Source organism: Oncorhynchus mykiss, chromosome 11 (genome assembly GCF_057628025.1).
Source record: "Oncorhynchus mykiss isolate SJ-2025 chromosome 11, ASM5762802v1, whole genome shotgun sequence".
In the NCBI taxonomy this organism is placed as follows: domain Eukaryota; kingdom Metazoa; phylum Chordata; class Actinopteri; order Salmoniformes; family Salmonidae; genus Oncorhynchus; species Oncorhynchus mykiss.
Window position 1 is genome coordinate 14,758,555 of NC_143032.1, and position 22,059 is coordinate 14,780,613.

Sequence of the window (22,059 nt, forward strand, 5' to 3'; positions counted from 1 at the left end):
TAACATTTTATATTTTGAAACGTGCATGTCCTCCTTTACCACAGCATGGTACAGACCAGTGTCATGGCTCCCTGAACAAGTAGATGAGCAAGGGATACCGGTTTTTTGATTATGTTATAATTAGCTAGCTAGAGTTTTTTTTATTCAGCGTTTGATAGCACTCTAGTTCTATCTACCTTTTTTCTCTAGTATTGCTTTATATTTTAGAGAGGTAGTAAAACTAGTTTATCAAAATGGCAGGGAGTAGCATGGCACAGAAAACATGGGAGCTACAAAACAGTATGCAGGAAGTTCAGAGCATAGATGAAATCTATAAATATGACAAAAAACAACAGCAAGAAATCCTTGCTGCGAAGCCATGGACAAAGGAGTAAGTATACATTTTATAGATTGTCAGTTGCTTTTCTTTGCAACTGCTTGCTAGTTCATTGTTGGACTGAGTTAACGTAGCTTTACCAGCTAGCTTCTAGCTAAATTGGCTAGCTAGTTAGCATGTCAACAATGGAAATTCTCCCTACATTGCTAGCTAGCTGCTAATGCTAGCTAGCTAGCTGAACTGGCAATAACAAATGTATGATTCACACTACTATGATTGCTGTCCCGTAGTCATCAATACTTTAAGTACTGCAAGATCTCTGCTCTGGCGCTGCTGAAAATGGTGATGCACGCCAGGTCCGGGGGCAACCTAGAGGTGATGGGACTGATGCTGGGGAAAGTGGACGGGGAGACCATGAACATCATGGACAGCTTTGCCTTACCAGTGGAGGGCACAGAGACCCGGGTCAACGCGCAGGCTGCGGCTTATGAATACATGGCTGCCTACATTGAGAATGCCAAACAGGTATTATGACTGACTCCTGGAAGGGAGGGACGTGTTTTTCGTCCTCAATGTTGCAGAAAAGGATTGATAAAACATGATATTTTAGTGAGAACTGTTTATCACAAGGGTAACATAGTTTCAACATAGTGTCCATTATCTCTTAATGGACACTCTCTCTTCATTGACTTGATGCTGATGCCATTTGTGAACTGTCAGGTTGGTCGTCTGGAGAACGCCATTGGCTGGTACCACAGTCATCCAGGCTACGGCTGCTGGTTGTCAGGTATCGATGTCAGCACTCAGATGCTCAACCAGCAGTTTCAAGAGCCCTTCGTGGCAGTGGTGGTGAGTACAGTGAAAGATCAACCTTAGCATATAGTTCAATAGCTCAATACCTGCGAAATACACATGTTTGAATTTCCATTTGCTTTCCTAAATACAGTACTTTGGTTTTCTTTTTGAATTTGCAGGTACAAAGTAATGCATGAGTAACTGAGAGGGGTGCAATCAGGTTTTAGGCATCCCTTTAGTGGTTGTTGATGTATGGTAGTCGTTCACCAAGAGACATGGGCAAATATTTGGCTTTTGTAACTGTAGATGTTATTTGCACTTGATTGGATTCGCAGTGCTCCAGTCTCAAGGGCATAGGGTAATTAAGTGTGTTCTTTGAATACACTGGCAGCAGTAGTTAAGAAAAAAACTTCACACCTGGTGGCCGGCTTGGGGTGATCTCTAGAGACTGTCTGACCTCAGAATGCATTTTCCTGTTCTACTGTATCTGTTTCCCTCCCAGATTGACCCCACTCGCACCATATCTGCAGGGAAAGTCAATCTTGGCGCCTTCAGAACATATCCCAAAGTAAGGAGTAAAATGTGTTTATTGCAATTATTTCAGTCTTTAGCTCTATTACATTAGACAAGTTGGGTACAAAATTACTGCAAAAGATATTCCACTCATAAATACATAATATATCATTTTTGTACAGTATTTTTTACCCATACAACATGGAACACTTAAGGTTTTCTTGTATCTATAATAAATAATATAATGATTAATTGTCAATCTTGTGTTAACTCTTGTGTTAATTGTCTCCATTCCTTAATTGGCTAATTCCTTAATGGATGGGTGTGTCTATCAAATTGGGCAAATATTTTAAGACCACATTTCCTCTCTCTAAATATCAATTTATCAATGAGTCTAATAATTGTCTGTGTTTTCAGGGTTACAAACCTCCTGATGAAGGACCCTCTGAGTATCAGACCATTCCCCTGAACAAGATCGAAGACTTCGGTGTGCACTGCAAACAGTGAGTCTTGTTGGACATTTAACTTGCAGAATGTTTAGGCACACAAATAATCTTAAGCATCATCTTGCAAATTGTCTGTGTATAACCATGACAAGTTACTTCAAATAAAAACATGTGTTTAGGTTGATGTAGCCTATAACACAAGTTCAAGTTATTATGTTTTAATAATGCCTTCGTAACACTGTGGTAAATAAAAAGGTAATATATTCTTAATTTAATTGACATTGTGTAATTATTCACTAAGTGCCATGGGGTTTTGTTTGTTTAGGTATTATGCCCTGGAGGTGACTTATTTCAAGTCTTCCCTCGACCGGAAATTACTGGAGCTCCTCTGGAATAAATACTGGGTCAACACTCTGAGCTCTTCAAGTCTTCTGACGGTAAGTGTTTGGAATATAACTCTATATTAAGCAATGTTCAAGAACACTTTACAATGAGATATCTAAAAATTCAATGCAGAATCAAGGAGCAGCTGAAGTAGAGGTCTTGCATATGAATAAAAATCCCTCTGTTTATTTAGATTGTTATTAATAGCCATTTTATGTTTTTTTTTTAAGTCTGTAAACAGATTTACAAAAATGGGTTAATTAATATGACTGAGGCCACCACGTTAACCTGCAAACAAATAATCTATGAGTTGGAGATGTGACACAGTTGTCACTGTGGTTTACTATGGATCATCTCCCTCATTGCCAGTACATTCTAGAGATTGAAAGCCCCAGTGAATTCCCATTGTGGATGCCGCCGCTCTGGCTAAACAGTCTAAAGGCAGCGGACTATCCAAACAGTGCACTCTGGGCATTCTGGATTAAGATGGATTGACTAGTTGTCAGGAATTGGCTGCTCCATTGGCAAAGGGCTTTGTCAGTGACTACACTGTTACCACAGTCTGGGCCCCTGTCATTGTCTCCTAATTACCTGCTCCATGGAAAACACGGCCTCACCTTAGGCAAACCTTTTCACGATCCCTTTTCACGGCGACTTGGCAAGCCATTTAAGCCTTTATCAAGTTCGGCATGCTTGTATTGAATGTCTCAGTAGCGGTGAAGAAAATAGTTGGTGGTGAAATTGTGCATGAACATTCTCGTGTGTGTGTGTGTGTGTGTGTGTAAAGAAAGCCCACATACGGACCAGTATATAGGCTACTGCTTCCACGCACTTTGAGGAACTTCATCGTATACTTTCGTCTGATGACAATATAACATATAGGTAGGTACATAATCCAATGTGTGTGACCTTATGTCCGCAGAATTCAGAATACACCACAGGCCAGGTGTTTGACCTGTCTGAGAAGCTGGAGCAGTCGGAGGCTCAGCTGGGAAGAGGAAGCTTCATGCTGGGCCTGGACACACACGACAGGAAGTCTGAGGACAAACTGGCCAAAGCTACACGAGACAGGTAAAGCAACACAGTTTAGATAATGTTTATTAGGCATTTTTGGCTAACTTATTGATTTGGCATTCAGTACCAGACCTCGGGTTATTTAGTGATTGATTCATAGCGTGATTCTCTAATATTGTCATGGTCAATAGTTTGTTGTCATAGAAGCATACATCACCATATGTTTTGTTTAGGCGGAGGTATTGACTGACTGGAGTGTTGATAATTCCTCATTTACTGTTACTTTGATGATGATTGCTGATGTTATTGAAAACCATAAACCAATGCTGTTAAACTCCACAGTAGTGAAATAAACGGCTGACAAAATCAATTGTCATTGATCTGTCTTATGATATTGTCTGATGAACACCATCAATGTAAAATCTAAATCTCTGGTCTGCTTAGGCCTTTAAGTTATCCAATATCCCTATTATTGCGATGTGTTTTGCAACCATTTTGATCACAAATGATTTGTGTGTAGATGTGATAAGAATGATTAGTTACTATTTTAGCTGGTGGCATGTCCTACCTAACTAATCAATGTCTGCTTATTTATTCAAGCTGGGATTTCTTGAGTTTCTCCCATGAATGCAACACCTATCTGTTTATTAATCTGCCTGGTCTGTTGATTGATAGGTAATCTGTGTCACCTCTTCATGTCCAGAGCGAAAGTTCACTTTCCTTTTTTCCCCTGGCTATTCTAGCTGCAAGACGACCATTGAGGCGATCCATGGTCTAATGTCTCAAGTCATCAAGGATAAACTCTTCAATCAAATCAACACGTCTGCCAACTAAGCCCGAAACGGCCCAAGTCGAGTTCACGCCTCGTGTGTGTGTGTGTGTGTATTACTGTGTATGTTTAGCATTTAGATTATTGTTAGCAGAATGATCTGTCACTTATTATCTGAAGAAAGTTAGTGAATGATTGATCTCAACTTGTGTGTACGTAAATAAATAGTGGTGTTTAAAGTGTATCTACGTTCTGTATTTATTTCCTTGACTAAAGTTTTCAGTGACGTATTCCTGAGGTTGATGAACCATATCGTTTTAACTTAATTGCTTTTCTTTAAGCATACACTAAATAATGTAGATTTCTTATTTTTGAATGCTTGCAGACATTTGAATGGTATGCTCCTTTGGGTTCAACATGACACAGTGCTGTGCCATTGTCATGTCCCATAGCTGCTTGGCATTGGCTGGAGTAGAGTACAACCTAACACTTTAACAAAGACCATGGTTACATATTTCTCCATTAAAAAATGATATTAACCAGTTAGCCAGTCATTTCAACTCTGGCCAATCATAGCATTACATAATGGAACAACAAACTCAAGCCGCTGCATCGGCTCAAACGTAAACACTGGCTGGCATGGTCGAGATATCTCCGTGGAGTGGCTCTCGGGGCAGGTTGTCTCAATGGTACACAGTCCTTCAGGGTGACGGAGTGGTCAAGCTGCGCCGCAGCAATGATGCAGCACAGAAACAGGAGCCATGCACACAAGTCTATTCACACAACCCGTCTGCTCTTCACAGCAGCTCTGGCACAGTTTCATGCAATAATACTTTTTTTTCTTGTAGTATTGTACTGGTGGGATGTATATTTTCGATGCAGCATTGCAGAGGCATTGAACCATATTTTGGGCTGATTGAATGGGTCTCTGCATTTTGTCATGTACATGGGCTTTTGGCACCAATTCTTGTAATTATTTTCTTTTTACATTATTATAGTAGGTTAAGTGTGTATCCTAATGTGGGGTTTCAGAAATAGGAAACTTATTGAATAGTGTTTAATGCAATTTGAGAATTTTGGAATTAACAAGCGTGAACAATTTGGCTTTCCCCTCACATGGTCCATTGAATCCACTGTAGCTAGTGGTTTTGCCAAACCATTAAGTGCATTACAGTACTGTTACTGTAAGAGCTAAGTACTGTTATGGCTAGATGCTCTACGAGTATATGGAATGTACTTTCTTAGTAATGGTTTTACCTAATGCAAGGTTTGTAAAATGATCATTTAAATATAAGACCAGTGTTCCGTACTGAAAGCATTTGACTTAGGCCTGCATGTAAATCTTATGATCAACACCAGATTAACATTTCTATGCAACAGTGGAAACTAGTAAATGTGAATTCCATAGAAAGACAAGCATTCAATACTATTGCAATGTAAGTTACATTTATTTTCATTAAGCATACATTAAATATGCTTCCTATTATCCAAATCGTCCATGAAACTGAAATTCCATCTAATTTGGTGAATTAATAGAAAATTAATTGGAATAATAAACAGGGGTGATGTAATACTGATTTTAAAAACTAACTGTAGTTCTGAGAACAGACGATTGATAAGGCTAAAGATGAATAGCTATTTATCACTAGGCCCTTATAGGCCCTGTTTACTTTGGATCTCAGAACACGATCAACAAGCATGGTGTAGTGAAGGGGGTTGGAACTCACTGGTTGCCCTAAAGGGGAGCTATGTTTGGGGGGAAATAAGGGCCCATAGCGCTACATTTCCTCCCTGCCAAGTGCTCTGCATGCATAAGTGGAGACAAGTCATTCAGTCGCAGGAAGCCCGGGCCCTGACATTATATAACAATACACGGGTCACTGCTGAGACTCACTGAGCCAATCGCACTGTGACCCCGGCCTGCTTGGCGCGTTATACACATTATTACTGGGAGCAATGTGATCTTGGCTGGAGAGAAGGGGAGAAGTGGGACAGCATTCAGCCCAGAAAGTTGGAGAAACTGATAAACATGGTGTCGGGTTACCTCATGTACAAGTCCGCAGGCAATAGAGGCCTGACCTCAGGGGTAGCTGCAAGATCTTTACTAAATTGACTCTGTTTCACTGTTTATGTGTGTATGTCTGTCTGCCTTTCTGTCTGTTTGACATCTTCCACACTCTTTGATCTTTATTTAACCTTTGACCTCATATAATCGTGGATCATGGACATAAAATGTTTTACATTTCACCACTGAAAAGGCAAAACAGTTTTAATTTCAGAGGTCAATACCACACAAGTAGCTGATCATCAGAAAGGTACATAAAATACTACATGATTAATGGTGTTTGAATGGAATTGTTTACTGGCTATTTCTGAAGAAAGGAAAAGTGCTGAATGGAATTTAGCTTGTTTGATTCTGGCTTTCTCTATATTTATCCAATATTTATTTTTATATACTCCGCCAGAAAAGTCTGGCCCAAAGGTAATTAAGTGTGAAATGCAATCCAATTCACAAATATTTTGGATGCATATATAACCATTTGGAAGATCTAGATACAAATGGCAAAAAACTGTGGTTCACAGAGAAATGAACAATCTAAAGGAAGTGTTTTGTTTTCTTACCTGAATGCTGACTGCAGCAATAATGTAATGCACTGCACAGCCAATTAATTTCTGCCAAAGCCATGTAATTCATCTACCACTTCCTTTGTGAATTCCTATGTTTGTTCTAGATCCAGTTACGTTTGGGTTCCTTTTTAACTGAAATGTACTATAAGAAAAAGGAAATTAATTTATATCCTCAAGTTTTGGGGCACGGTCATTTTTTTTCACATTAATAACGGCCTGTGTTTTGGTCATTTTTCACAAAACTGTCATAATGGAAAAAAAAAGTTTTGTAGTTAAATATAACAGAGCGTTGACAATAATTACATGCGTGTATACAGACAACCATTGCAAGTAATTAGTAATGAGCACAATAGCAATCTATCTTTCTGACTGCAACTGCACATGGTGCACAATTTGATTGACGCTTGTGTAAACCATAGACACAGTTTGTAAACAGCTCATGCTCGAAAAACTCAAATAAATCCGTGGTTGTTAATTAGCGTACTTGTAAGCAATCTGTTACTATTCCAATATAGTAGAGAAAGGAAATTAACAGTATCTGCATAAAATATGTATTTATTACATAGGAAAGTATGCAGATGAGCTGCGCAGTCCTCTCTGCACGCTCATCTGTGTTGTTCCCATGGCAACTATTCCCAACAAGGATATCCACACACGAGTGTAAACTTTCACCTCATCTCACCCCACATCTTTAGCATTAGTCTCTTTTATCGACAAATTACAAGGACACGTGCATATACTACAGTGGTAGGTAGATTTGTATGTACTTTTAAAGCCTATTTTTTTGGCTGGCTATCGCTGACAGCTTTGTTGAAAGGCTAAAGTTAGTTGCCTTGCTAGTGTGTTGTTTATGTCTACCGTTATCTACAGTACTAGTAACAGTAGTAGTAACAGTTAGCTTGTTAGCTAACGTTAGTTGCTACAGAGCATTTATGTATGTGGCTTTGTGTTTATCCTGTAAGTTAACTGCTGCTTGTGTCAGTTGTTTTGAACGTGATTAACTGCTGTCCGTCCAGTCCCGAGGGCTTCACTGACCTTGCAGCTGCACAGTGGAGATCTCATCTCAATCAATCAGAGGCTCTCCATGTCAACTCAGCCTCATACCCAGAGATCAAGTTTAGAAAAGACTTGCTGTCACATTCAGATCTGTGTGTGCGTGTATTTCTCACTCAACAGAAGTGTGCTCATACCACTGGAACTGAGGCAGAGGAAAAGGAATAAAGTCTTGTTCAGATGGCCTGCTTGGGGAATAGATGGCCTGCTTGGGGAATAGATGGCCTGCTTGAGGAATAGGTGGCTTGCTTGCGGAATAGATGGCCTGCTTGGGGAATAGATGGCCTGCTTGAGGAATAGGTGGCCTGCTTGAGGAATAGATGGACACCTTGAGGAATAGATGGCCTGCTTGAGGAATAGATGGCCTGCTTGGGGAATAGATGGCCTGCTTGCAGAATAGATGGCCTGCTTGAGGAATATATGGCCTGCTTGAGGAATAGAGGGCCTGCTTGAGGAATAGATGGCCTGCTTTGGGAATAGATGGCCTGCTTGGGGAATAGATGGACACCTTGAGGAATACATGGCCTGCTTAAGGAATAGAGGGCATGCTTGAGAAATATATGGCCTGCTTTGGGAATAGATGGACCTAATTACCACAAATTGAGTGCCCATCCCACCTTTGCACCTCTCATCCTTTCTGGTGTAAAGTCAGTTGTGAGAATAAAAATGACCAGCTAATGCTTTTAGCAGCAGTTACCGGTACTGACTTTGACAAATGCTATCAGCTTCCTTTTATACACATTCAGTTTAATTTAGGCATAGATATATTCCACTTTACTTCAATGAGCACCTAATATCACAAATATTTCATTGAGGAAATATATATTTTTGAAAAGGACAGACATTTTCTGTGGCATAACTCCAATAACATGTATTTTCCTTCTGACTTGTCTCTTTACAGCTAGTTCATGTGTTTCCCTTGTTCAGATGTTTCTGGTGGTTGTTCTGTGAGCGCTTTGCTGAAGCTGAGAAGGATCCACTCTGAAGCAGTGTCTGTAACGAGCCATCATGGTCCGCCTCACCATGGATCTGATTGCCAAATCCAGCAACCATTTCAAAAACAAGAGAAGCTACTCCCTCCCAAAGTACCTCAAGAAACTCACTCATCTGAACTTCTCCAACAGGAACATAGAGGACATTGTATGTATGATATCATAAGACATACTACAGTTACCTAAATTAATATAGGCTAGCTATGTTTTGTTTCTGTGCTTCTCTCTTTTAGCTTCTAATGGTAGGGATTAGGGATGCACCGATATGATATTTTTGGCCGATACCGATATCCAATATTTTCCTTGCCAAAAAAAACGATACCAATAACCAATATAAACATTGTTAGGGCCTTTTATGTATTCTAGGACAGTTAAATAGTTGAAACACACACACACTGACCAAAAAGTCATTTTGTTGGCATTTACGTATGTCCCATTACCAGTCAAACTTAATCAAAACCTATTTCTTTCACTTACTTGCTCATGCCCAGAGATCAAGTTTAGAAAAGACTTGCTGTCACATTCAGATCTGTGTGTGCGTGTATTTCTCTCTCAACAGAAGTGTGCGCATATCACTGGAACTGAGGCATGTGTGCATACCACTGGAACTGAGGCATGTGTGCATACCACTGGAACTGAGGCATGTGTGCATACCACTGGAACTGAGGCATGTGTGCATACCACTGGAACTGAGGCATGTGTGCATCCACTGGAACTGAGGCATGTGTGCATACCACTGGAACTGAGGCATGTGTGCATACCACTGGAACTGAGGCATGTGTGCATCCACTGGAACTGAGGCATGTGTGCATACCACTGGAACTGAGGCATGTGTGCATACCACTGGAACTGAGGCATGTGTGCATACCACTGGAAATGAGGCATAGAGGAAAAGGAAGTCTTGTTTAGATGGCCTGCTTGAGGAATAGATGGCCTGCTTGGGGAATAGATGGCCTGCTTGAGGAATAGATGGCCTGCTTGAGGAATAGATGGCCTGCTTGAGGAATAGATGGACACCTTGAGGAATAGGTGGCCTGCTTGAGGAATAGATGGCCTGCTTGGAGAATAGATGGCCTGCTTGGGGAATAGATGGTCTGCTTGAGGAATATATGGCCTGCTTGAGGAATAGAGGGCCTGCTTGAGGAATAGATGGCCTGCTTGGGGAATAGATGGACACCTTGAGGAATATATGGCCTGCTTGGGGAATAGATGGCCTGCTTGGGGAATAGATGGCCTGCTAAATAGATGGCCTGCTTGAGGAATAGATGGTCTGCTTGAGGAATAGATGGTCTGCTTGAGGAATAGATGGCCTATTCAACGAAACAAGTGCTGTTTCGTTGTTCATTTGTTCAGTCGTTTCATTCTCAAACAGGATTTCATCACACATGTCAAGCAGTGAAGTTTCAGCTCTGTCTGTCTGTGGCCTCTCTTCCTCTGTGCGCACTGTCACTGTGTCCGTTTCCATCTTGTCCAGCTGTGTCTGTCACATTTCATGTAAACCCTGTTTCTTGTCTGCATCGAAGTAGCGGTCCTTGTTCCTAGCATCGAGCATGGTGGCGACACGGTAAAGAGGCTCAGAGAGAATACCACCGAATCACTTTCACAGCCTCGAGTACTTTTGTAAAGTTAACCCCACGGTCTGTCTGCAGTTTTGTTGAGCAGGCGTTTCAGTGCCATGACAGAGGGTTAGCTTATTTCTCGACTCAAATGGTGTTAGGAGTGTGTTCATGTTTCCAAGTTTTAAACATGTTTTCAAATGCCATTGAAATGGCAGCAGCGGTATGAGAACCAGCACATTCTTGAGCATGCAATACGGCTCTCCTCAGTACGAAATCCTCGTTGACCCACTGTGCTGTCAGACTCCGCATGCTCATGGGGCTGCCATCGCTGGTCCAAATGTCAGTCGTGAAGCTAATAGCAGTGACGCCCATATCAAGTAGTATAATGAATTCCATTATCTTGGCGTTAATGGATTTCGCCTTTGTCTCGCTGAAATGTTCTTAGTCTTTCAAATGACTGCTCAACTTGAACTTGTTTAATTGTTAGAAGTGTGCGCTTAGTATTTTTCTGCTTTTGTTCTGTGTAGCGCTGTGTATTTTTCTGCTTTTGTTCTGTATAGCGCTGTGTATTTTTCTGCTTTTGTTCTGTATAGCGCTGTGTATTTTTCTGCTTTTGTTCTGTATAGCGCTGTGTATTTTTCTGCTTTTGTTCTGTGTAGCGCTGTGTATTTTTCTGCTTTTGTTCTGTGTAGCGCTGTGTATTTTTCGTGGCGTCATTACGTCATCTAGAGGAAAATGAAATGCACACCTGTTCAGGTGAGGTGCTGGCTAGTGGAGTGGAAAACTTGAAAATAATGAAGAGCCGCACACTCTAAGAGCTCAGATGCTACCCTGATGAAGATAGCTTGCCTGTCGAAACTTTGGACATTACATTTTTGCATCTGAGCTCTTAGAGTGTGCGGCTCTACTTTATTTTCAAGTCATTACGTCATCTACCTACGTTATATGGGTATGTAGGTCATCTACCTACGTTATATAGGTATGCACGTCATCTACCTACGTTATATAGGTACAGTGCCTTGCGAAAGTATTCGGCCCCCTTGAACTTTGCAACCTTTTGCCACATTTCAGGCTTCAAACATAAAGATATAAAACTGTATTTTTTTGTGAAGAATCAACAACAAGTGGGACACAATCATGAAGTGGAACGACATTTATTGGATATTTCAAACTTTTTTAACAAATCAAAACCTGAAAAATTGGGCGTGCAAAATTATTCAGCCCCCTTTAGTTAATACTTTGTAGCGCCACCTTTTGCTGCGATTACAGCTGTAAGTCGCTTGGGGTATGTCTCTATCAGTTTTGCAGTTTTTTCCCATTCCTCCTTGCAAAACAGCTCGACCTCAGTGAGGTTGGATGGAGAGCATTTGTGAACAGCAGTTTTCAGTTCTTTCCACAGATTCTCGCTTGGATTCAGGTCTGGACTTTGACTTGGCCATTCTAACACCTGGATATGTTTATTTTTTAACCATTCCATTGTAGATTTTGTGTGTCTCCCAGGTGGCTTGTGGCAAACTTTAAATGACACTTTTTATGGATATCTTTAAGAAATGGCTTTCTTCTTGCCACTCTTCCATAAAGGCCAGATTTGTGCAATATACGACTGATTGTTGTCCTATGGACAGAGTCTCCCACCTCAGCTGTAGATCTCTGCAGTTCATCCAGAGTGATCATGGGCCTCTTGGCTGCATCTCTGATCAGTCTTCTCCTTGTATGAGCTGAAAGTTTAGAGGGACGGCCAGGTCTTGTTAGATTTGTAGTGGTCTGATACTCCTTCCATTTCAATATTATCGCTTGCACAGTGCTCCTTGGGATGTTTAAAGCTTGGGAAATCTTTTTGTATCCAAATCCGGCTTTAAACTTCTTCACAACAGTATCTCGGACCTGCCTGGTGTGTTCCTTGTTCTTCATGATGCTCTCTGTGCTTTTAACGGACCTCTGAGACTGTCACAGTGCAGGTGCATTGATACGGAGACTTGATTACACACAGGTGGATTGTATTTATCATCATTAGTCATTTAGGTCAACATTGGATCATTCAGAGATCCTCACTGAACTTCTGGAAAGAGTTTGCTGCACTGAAAGTAAAGGGGCTGAATAATTTTGCACGCCCAATTTTTCAGTTTTTGATGTGTTAAAAAAGTTTGAAATATCCAATAAATGTCGTTTCACTTCATGATTGTGTCCCACTTGTTGTTGATTCTTAACAAAAAAATACAGTTTTATATCTTTATGTTTGAAGCCTGAAATGTGGCAAAAGGTCGCAAAGTTCAAGGGGGCCGAATACTTTCGCAAGGCACTGTATGTAGGTCATCTACCTACGTTATATAGGTATGCACGTCAGATTTGACATCAGTTTTGCACATCGGCGTTAAACTAGACATCGGGCCGATGTTGGCATTTTTAGCTAATATCGTCCGTTTCCTATATGCTTACCGATATATCGTGCGTCCCTAGTAGGGATATTATCTTTGTTTGTTGCAGGACGATCTCTCCATGTGCAGAAATCTCACAGTCCTCTACCTGTACGACAATCAGATCAGCCAGATCTGCAACCTGGGTTTTGCCTCCAACCTCACTCACCTATACATGCAGAACAACAACATCACTCACATAGATAACCTCTCCGGCCTGCAGAAGCTCTCCAAACTGTGAGTAGGAGCTTGTCCAGTTTAAATGGATACTTAGAGATTTTGGCAATGGAGCCTGTTATCTACTTCCCTGGCGATAAATTAACTTGATGATACCATTTTTATGTCGCTGCGTGCAGTTTGAAGGAAGTTGCTAACTAGCGTTAGCACAATTTCTAACTAGTGTTAGCACAATGACTGGAAGTCTATGGCAACAGCTAACATGCTAGCTGTTCCTGTAGACTTCCAGTCACTGTGCTTTACGCTACTTAGCATTGGCTTGTGAAATTGATACTGGACGAAGAGGTAAAATCCAGAAGTTCATCTATCTCTGGGGAAGTAGATAAAGTGTTTAATTGACAAAATCCCAAAGTATCCCTTTAAATGTATGACGTCTGTGGTAAAACTGTCTCTGACTGTCTGTGTGCATGTGTCCATGTTTCTCCATTCGCCCATGTTTTTGTCTTGGCGTGCATGCATGTATATCTCTTACGTTTGTGTGTGTGTGTGTGTATGTGTGTGTGTCTCTCTGTGCCATATCAGGTACCTGGGGGGAAACAGCATCACGGTGGTGGAGGGGTTAGAGGAGCTGGGGGAGCTGAAGGAGCTCCACATGGAGGGCCAGAGACTCCCCAGTGGAGAGAAGCTACTCTTTGACCCCAGGACTCTCCTCTCCCTCGCTGTAAGACACACTAAAGCTTACTGTATGCTTCCCAGTCTAAACAGTGTGCGCATATATTCTAAATACATTTTGTAACATTTATGTTCGTTTTTGTGTTCGGCAGCATTTGGCAGGGTTTTTTCAGCTGTTCAAGCACACATTTTTTCTTGAGGCAAGCCGAAGTTCTGTAGCCGAAGTCTACACCCCTTCGTTGGTGATTGATCAACAGTAGCGATTCTTCAATGACGTGTTGGTTGTCATTCAACGAGAGATGACTAGTTTTCATGCACACTTTTTCACTTGAGAAATACTGCACCGAACATCTTAGATGAAAAATTGCACGACTAAGACAGATTCCTTGATTAATCTTAGATCGATTCGGACTATTTTGAGGAAGTGTAGCTGTATGTTGTTGCTAGGCCATCTCAAGAGGGACAAAAAGTCATATTGGCACTTTTTTCTTGTTTTTAAAGAAAATGGATTTTTAAGGGAGTATGCGAGGCACAGACGTTCGCTTTGCCTAGCCGAGTTCTGCTAGGAGCAAGACAAACCTAGTATGCAGACGCCTTAACACACCAACTACATCACCAACCACATCCTATAGTAAAGGAGGTTGTTTCAGCTCATTTCACACCACAATTGACAACTGAAATGCAAGTTATGCACCAGGATTCCACCATTAATTAATCATATACAGTGGAGCAAAAAAGTATTTAGTCAGCCACCAATTGTACAAGTTCTCCCACTTTAAAAGATGAGAGAGGCCTGTAGTTTTCATCATAGGTACACTTCAACTATGACAGACAAAATTAGAAAAAAAAATCCAGAAAATCACATTGTAGGATTTTTAATGAATTAAATTTGCAAATTATGGTGGAAAATAAGTATTTGGTCATCTACAAACAAGGCTCTCACAGACCTGTAACTTCTTCTTTAAGAGGCTCCTCTGTCTTCCACTCGTTACCTGTATTAATGGCACCTGATTGAACTTGTTATCAGTATAAAAGACACCTGTCCACAACCTCAAACAGTCACACTCCAAACTCCACTATGGCCAAGACCAAAGAGCTGTCAAAGGACACCAGAAACAAAATTGTAGACCTGCACCAGGCTGGGAAGACTGAATCTGCAATATGTAAGCAGCTTGGTTTGAAGAAATCAACTGTGGGAGCAATTATTAGGAAATGGAAGACATACAAGACCACTGATAATCTCCCTCGATCTGGGGCTACACGCAAGATCTCACCCCGTGGGGTCAAAATGATCACAAGAACGGTGAGCAAAAATCCCAGAACCATACGGGGGGACCTAGTGAATGACCTGCAGAGAGCTGGGACCAAAGTAACAAAGCCTACCATCAGTAACACACTACGCCGCCAGGGACTCAAATCCTGCAGTGCCAGACGTGTCCCCCTGCTTAAGCCAGTACATGTCCAGGCCCGTCTGAAGTTTGCTAGAGAGCATTTGGATGATCCAGGAGAAGATTGGGAGAATGTCATATGGTCAGATGAAAACAAAATATAACTTTTTGGTAAAAACTCAACTCGTTGTGTTTGGAGGACAAAGAATGCTGAGTTGCATCCAAAGAACACCATACCTACTGTGAATCATGGGGGTGGAAACATCATGCTTTGGGGCTGTTTTTCTGCAAAGGGACCAGGTCGACTGATCCGTGTAAAGGAAAGAATGAATGGGGCCATGTATCGTGAGATTTTTTCTATCAACAAGGGCATTGAAGATGAAACGTGGCTGGGTCTTTCAGCATGACAATGATCCCAAACACACCGCCCGGGCAACGAAGGAGTGGCTTCGTAAGAAGCATTTCAAGGTCCTGGAGTGGCCTAACCAGTTTCCAGATCTCAACCCCATAGAAAACCTTTGGAGGGAGTTGAAAGTCCGTGTTGCCCAGCAACAGCCCCAAAACATCACTGCTCTAGAGGAGATCTGCATGGAGGAATGGGCCAAAATACCAGCAACAGTGTGTGAAAACCTTGTCAAGACTTACAGAAAACGTTTGACCTCTGTCATTGCCAACAAAGGGTATATAACAAAGTATTGAGATAAACTTTTGTTATTGACCAAATACTTATTTTCCACCATAATTTCCAAATAAATTCATTAAAAATCCTACAATGTGATTTTCTGGAGGAAAAAAAATCTCATTTTGTCTGTCATAGTTGAAGTGTACCTATGATGAAAGTTACAGGCCTCTCTCATCTTTTTAAGTGGGAGAACTTGCACAATTGGTGGCTGACTAAATACTTTTTTGCCCCACTGTATGTTCACGACCTGCATTATGTGCTTGTCTGGCAAAGGTCTCTCAGATTTCCATAAGGCCAGTGGTCCCTGTAAAAGTGGTATTGTACTGGGTTTGATGATGTCAAAGAGAGCTCTGTGGCACTTTCTGGTCTCACAGATCAACCATGGCTGTTTACTCCTCGGGCCCTGGGTAAACAAACTGCAAATCTCACGTTTTTGTTTATTTTGATAATTAAAGAAATTGCAGTGCAAATGTTAAAGCTCCCACTTTTTATCAACGCCTCTAGTTAAAGGGACTGAAACTAAGAGGAATATCACATTTCAACAGCAGTATTTAATAGAACCAATATAGAACCAAAGCAATCTGGTGAACCATTTTACAGGTGTACTCAAGGGACAATAATATATACTGGTTGTAAATATTATTCAAGTAGTTTTTCAAATGTTTCACTTATCTTTGCAGGAATCTCTAGGTGTCTTGAATATCAATAAGAACAACATAGATGATGTCAGAGATCTTGCCATTCTAAAGAAACTCACACATTTCTTTGCTGCAGACAACCAGCTACAGGACATGCAGGTAAGAGCTCCTACGTTTCCTCATGAACAAAAAAAACTACCGCTACTGATGGAGTTAGCTAATACCAGTCACTACTTACTCTACGTGACAAAAATGTAAACTGTGAGCGTACCGTGCAATCGAAAAAGAACCCCCACCACATCACAGAAACGATGTGTGCCGTGATGTATTCAAATCAACACGCTGACTATAAGCAGATCAGGGTAACGTGAACATAGCAGCGCTGCTCTCTGTAAGTGATGTGTGAAATGATATGGAGAGCAGGGTGCTAAAGAACCAAATCCTGCAAATCCCGCCAGAGGTTCACAGTCTTTGCGACTCGCACAAGGTCAGAATTATTCAACAAATCAGTGGCCTGGTCCCCCAGGACCGCCTTCGCTGACAGCTTTAAACAAGCGCAAGTTTCTCCCCTTCCTTAGGAGGCTGATTTTTCCTCTTTCTCTGTGAGTACAGCATTTGATACCTCCTCCCCAGCAGCACCACTAAAGTTGATGGGAGATTCATTTGAAGCAGAGATATGGTTTCTGTTCAATGTGTTGACCTTGAAAAACGACCTGCTGTGCGTTCCTGTGGCTCCACTTCTGAGGAAAGTCATTTTTCTCTCTCTATGGATCTGAAAGGCTGGATGGTTGAATTCTTTTTAAAAGGATGTCTCTTCATCCATGCTATAATATCACTTTGGGACACAGCATTGAAGCACAATGTTAGCGTGGGTAACATTGGCACTCAACACAATGATATTCCACTGAGCAGAGCAATCTTCTGCAGGTAATTGCTGTACATGTGTCAGAGGGAGCTCTCATGTTCTCATATTTAGTGGATATCTCCTTTAATTTATACAACCCCTCTGCCATTATTGATCCTGCAAAGACAGCACCGTGAAGGATCAATCCCGCCTTCAACCCAGTGTGGTCAGAATCCCGAGGAAGCATTATAGATTTTAAAAAGATATTATGACAGGCAGTCAGCCAGGGTGACAAATGGGCTGGTATTTACCGAGGCCGTTCACACGGCACGGGGTACAGAGGACCAGAGAGGACGGACTCATTTAATCGCTGGTCAAATACAGGTTCCTAACTGGCCTATCATTAAATCCAGTGAGAAACCAGGGCCCAGCAGTTTAGCGCCGTGCAGTGCTCGTCCAGTCCGGGCTGCTCTAGTCTCCGCGCTCCCGCAGGGGATGCAATTTGGCGCTGAGCCACTCCTCGCAAAGGCCCTTGTGAGTGACAGCCCTGACACGATCATTTATCAAAGCCTGGGAGCGCGCCGCACCAAAGGGGTCCCCTCTGAACTGATTGCAGCGCGGGCTGGAAAAGTGGAAGCGCTTTGGCCGAGACAGGAAGGCAATGAACAATCAGAGCGCGTCCAGAGAGCATACATATTTCCAGGCTTGGATTAATGTGCCTTTAGATAAACACACATTGCAGGACAGGCAACACGCTAGAGGAGCCCTTGGAAGGCGCCCGCAGGGAAAACTTGTTAGTCACACAACAACATTGTTTAAATGTTGTTGTTTTTTTTTAACTGCTGATGTGTTGTTTACACCTTTTCCCTTGGATTTTTCTCTTGGCAGTGCCACCTTTGAATTATGTATTAGATTTTTTTAGTTGATAGTATGATTTTCCCACTGGAGAGCGGTTTGTTGATTACGTTAATTATATGACATCTTATTCATTGTGGAAAGTACAGTCCGTAGACGCATTATAAATGGATACTATAGAGTGCCTCATTTTCACTTCCTCAAAGGTTAAAGTGCCATTTTGTTTCCCACACTTTGTCATGTAAAGACTACAGACACTCTGCAATATAGTGTCCGACTCCTTTACATTTGTAAGTACAGTATGTAAAGCGTAAGTTTCTCTGTATTTTTCTTGTATTCTATTTAGGATATAGAGTTGGTGTTCAGCCAATGGCCTCAGCTGCATCGAATGGATTTGAGTGGAAATCCTGTGTGCCACAAACCCAAGTACAGAGACAGGCTGATAACTGTGTGCAGAAGCCTGAGTGAGAAAATAGTTGTGTACATCCACCTAATGATCATAGGAATTTCATTATGCATTTCACATTAAATTATTTTTCAATAACTAATGCCTTTTACGTAATTCTCTACAATTACAGAAAATATATCAGCTCTATAACACACAGGACGTAATTTAATTGTAGACGATGATAATGTTGTTTTTGTAGACGAACTTGATGGGAAGGAAATTAATGAGTTGTCCAGGCAGTTCCTGATTAACTGGAAAGCGTCGAAAGACGCCAAGAAAAAACTGAAAGATGAAAGAATCATGACAGGCCAGATCACCTATCCCTTTACTGGTAAGATAATGTACTGTTATATATTTTTACATCATTCTGCTAGACACATATACAAATATCTAAAAAATATTTAAAAAGAGACACTCACTTTGCACTTTTGAAACGTGCATATCCCATGTTACAGCCTCACAAACGTTGCTCCAAGGCGCACAACGCTCTCCCTACTCTGGTCCTGCTGTCTGTATGTCCGAAGTATCGTTAGAACTGTGACAAGGTGTATGTATGACTTGCTTTGTATGACTCGCTTTGTTTGTGTTGCAGCAGACTTCCACATGGGCCCCCATCCTTCATCCAAATATAACTATGCCAACGTCCTGGGAAAGAGGAATCCTCCGGGGTGTGGGAGACCCAGCAGGAAGGTCCGCTCAGAACACTCACAACTGGACAGCGCAGCAATGAGGTGCCGTAACAATCTATAGTCCTATCACCCAGTGCAGCAGCAAAGGTTTTCACAATAAGATATCATCAATGCCTGTCACCAGTACAATCAATACAAAATGTTTTATTTGGTCATGTATTGTTACAGACAGTCTTAATACATCCATATGGGACACAAAAGAAACATTCAGTGTTTTTAGACTTTTCAATATGACAGATTTAGAATACAGTGGCTCTTCCACCCATGTCTGATCATTGATTCATTTATTCTTTAATTCAGACCAAAATTAGAGGCAAATGTATATTGTATCTTAGTTGAAGTAAGTGATTTTAACATCAAGACGTTTAACTTAACCGCTTGTTTCCTTCCATTTGTATATACATGCTTGAGGAACGGCCTGCTATTAATTAGTCAAATGCTCTTCTTTCTTTTCATGCAAATAAATAGTTGCCTTCCCTGCTGTCGGCCTGGTGTTGACCATCAGTATCATATGAACCGTTCATTCAGGGCTTCCTCTTTAATAGCCAATTTACATATATTGCTTTCTACTTTTTCATACCACTCAAATATGAAGTATGAAGAGGCTGATGATCACTTACTAGTCAGCTCTCTCTCTCTGTTCTCCCAGGCCACGGAACGTGAAGATCCCAGTGAGTGCGGGGCTGCTTAGTGATGTGGCCGACAATGCTAATGTCTGCGGCCTGTAAGACGGACATGCCAGCTCTGCTAACACACATTCACTCTGGTGACCCTCTCACATACACTCTGGTGACCCTCTAACACACACACACACATAATATACACTCTGGTGACCCTCTCACATACACTCTGGTGACCCTCTAACACACACACACACACATAATATACACTCTGGTGACCCTCTAACACACACACACACACATAATATACACTCTGGTGACCCTCTCACATACACTCTGGTGACCCTCTCACACACACACACACATAATATACACTCTGGTGACCCTCTCACGCCTAAACTTTACCTTACACATAACACATATGTCAGTATGCCAGTGCTTGACTTGGGCAGGAGCTCACTAGAGCTGAGTACCAGCACCTAAAATGTTCTACTGATTGAGCTCCTGCATCTCTTATAGAATATTAACTAGAAACTATTGTGGAACTTCTGCAACTAAATATAAACAGTTCCCGGGACCCAAAATGATTACCGGCACCTATTCCAGTCCAAGTCAAGCACTGCACATAACCTCCCACTGCTATCACCACACATCAGGGGTGGACCTGACCCCTGACACACTCAATACGAAAGAGTCTACACTATGGTCTGTCACTGTCAGGGACTGATGGACTGCAGTAGAGGCACTTTATGGTCATAATATATGTACTACCTTTGAAGTCTTCTTCAAATATTATGACAGAACAATAGCTGCCCTATAAAAACAGTGTCTGATATTATATCTATGTTTTTTTGGCCTTTGCCTGTTTGATGTTTGTTTTGTGTACCTGAGTGGACTTGATAAGAATTTTACAATACCTGGATTTTAGAGTGTAAGATCTGATGTGTTTATTTATGAAATGACTGAATGCCGTTTGGTGTTTGGGTGTGTCCATGCTGGGAAGTACAACTCACTTCATACAAATGGCTTTGTTGGATTTTTACAAATACCATTTTCACCAATTTGGAAGTTATATCCCAGAACTCTATGTCAAATAAGTCCACACCGCAAATCCAATCTGAATTTGTGTTTTATACAAATTAAATAACTTTAAAAAAGAATCATTTGAGTATAACCACTATCTGTGTCCTTGATAGTGTAGTTTGTCTTTTTCCCCCTGCTGTATTAATGACATGTTTTGGGGGACACCGACCGTGCATAATGATGTCAGATATGCACTTAATTGCCCAGCATTGTCATAAATTATTATTGTAGAATAAATGGTGAAGGTTTTAATTGGAACAGGAACCTTCTTGTTTTTTTGTTTTTTTTTAAACAAAATAGTCATTGCAGAGCATCATATTATTTGACAAAAAAGCGTGATAGCCTAATGTCACTCCTTGCAGTCACTCCCTCATAATGTGGAAATAATACTCGCTGAGAGAGGAGTAAAATTGCTTTGGTTATTTTATTATCCCCTGTCTAAATTCACCCCCGAGCGTCTGAATGTGTTTTTAAAGACATGTCGGAGTAACCCCTGAAAGATGTGGGGTAATTAAGGAACGAAGCTTACTTAACCCTCTTTGCTTTACCTCATAATTAGTGGCCCGGAGCAATACTGTTACTCCATCCTTACAAAAACATTTTTTATTAAGAACAGTCTGAGGATATGCATGTTATGAATAATTCCATTAATTAATTTCCCGACATCTCCGTTTTCTGACCCTGGAAATCAGAGTGATTAATTTATGAGTCTTGCAAGTATTTCCCCATACATGCCTGTTGATTGCACTGTTTAGAGTTTATTTATTAGCTGTTTAATGGAAATTATACTATTTTGTGACCTGCAACTCAAGGCACCCTGGCAATTAGTCAATTTTGCATATCACCTTAACCCTAGTCTTCTTGTCATCATGGTCTGTTACAACCATTTGAGTCTGCAACAAGTATTAGTATCAAAATATTAGGGACTGTTTATTTGGGCAGGTACCTGATATAGGCCTCTTGTAGCCTAGTGGGAAGCAATGACAGAGCACTTGGGTAGGAAGGCAGGTAGGCTAAGGCATATAATCAGTTCATTACCCATATGATGTTAATAACACAGATGTCCCCTCTTTATTGATG

General features: G+C 41.2%; 2 protein-coding genes across 10 annotated transcripts; both read left to right on the plus strand.

Moving 5' to 3' along the window:
* The first annotated feature begins 42 nt into the window (after positions 1–42).
* Positions 43–4,479, plus strand: csn5 (COP9 signalosome complex subunit 5). Of its 2 annotated transcripts, none has more exons than XM_090189027.1 (8): positions 43–370; positions 673–841; positions 1,037–1,165; positions 1,614–1,679; positions 2,042–2,127; positions 2,396–2,507; positions 3,377–3,525; positions 4,212–4,479. In XM_090189027.1, exons 1-8 carry the CDS (start codon positions 234–236, stop codon positions 4,300–4,302), a joined length of 939 nt encoding a protein of 312 aa, XP_090045153.1. In that variant the 5' UTR covers positions 43–233; the 3' UTR covers positions 4,303–4,479.
* A 2,996-nt stretch (positions 4,480–7,475) lies between these two features.
* On the plus strand, positions 7,476–21,231 carry LOC110535320 (protein phosphatase 1, regulatory subunit 42). Of its 8 annotated transcripts, none has more exons than XM_036934966.2 (9): positions 7,476–7,612; positions 8,820–9,058; positions 12,954–13,120; positions 13,643–13,781; positions 16,483–16,599; positions 18,486–18,603; positions 18,787–18,918; positions 19,183–19,318; positions 19,926–21,231. In XM_036934966.2, exons 2-9 carry the CDS (start codon positions 8,927–8,929, stop codon positions 20,002–20,004), a joined length of 1,020 nt encoding a protein of 339 aa, XP_036790861.2. In that variant the 5' UTR covers positions 7,476–7,612; positions 8,820–8,926; the 3' UTR covers positions 20,005–21,231. The 8 variants fall into 8 exon arrangements, with proteins under 8 accessions (XP_036790861.2, XP_036790860.2, XP_090045628.1 ...); XM_036934965.2 differs by having other exon boundaries at positions 8,846–9,058; positions 19,180–19,318; XM_090189502.1 differs by having other exon boundaries at positions 8,846–9,058.
* The last annotated feature ends 828 nt before the right edge of the window (positions 21,232–22,059 follow it).

Coding starts and splice junctions, on each gene's coding strand:
- csn5 (XM_090189027.1), top strand. CDS start 234: ATGGCAGGGAGTAGCATGGCACAGAAAACATGGGAGCTACAAAACAGT. Junction 2,508..3,376: donor GCTCTTCAAGTCTTCTGACG/GTAAGTGTTTGG, acceptor TTATGTCCGCAG/AATTCAGAATACACCACAGG. Junction 3,526..4,211: donor GCCAAAGCTACACGAGACAG/GTAAAGCAACAC, acceptor TGGCTATTCTAG/CTGCAAGACGACCATTGAGG.
- LOC110535320 (XM_036934965.2), top strand. CDS start 8,927: ATGGTCCGCCTCACCATGGATCTGATTGCCAAATCCAGCAACCATTTC. Junction 16,600..18,485: donor ACCAGCTACAGGACATGCAG/GTAAGAGCTCCT, acceptor TATTCTATTTAG/GATATAGAGTTGGTGTTCAG. Junction 18,604..18,786: donor AACTGTGTGCAGAAGCCTGA/GTGAGAAAATAG, acceptor TTGTTTTTGTAG/ACGAACTTGATGGGAAGGAA.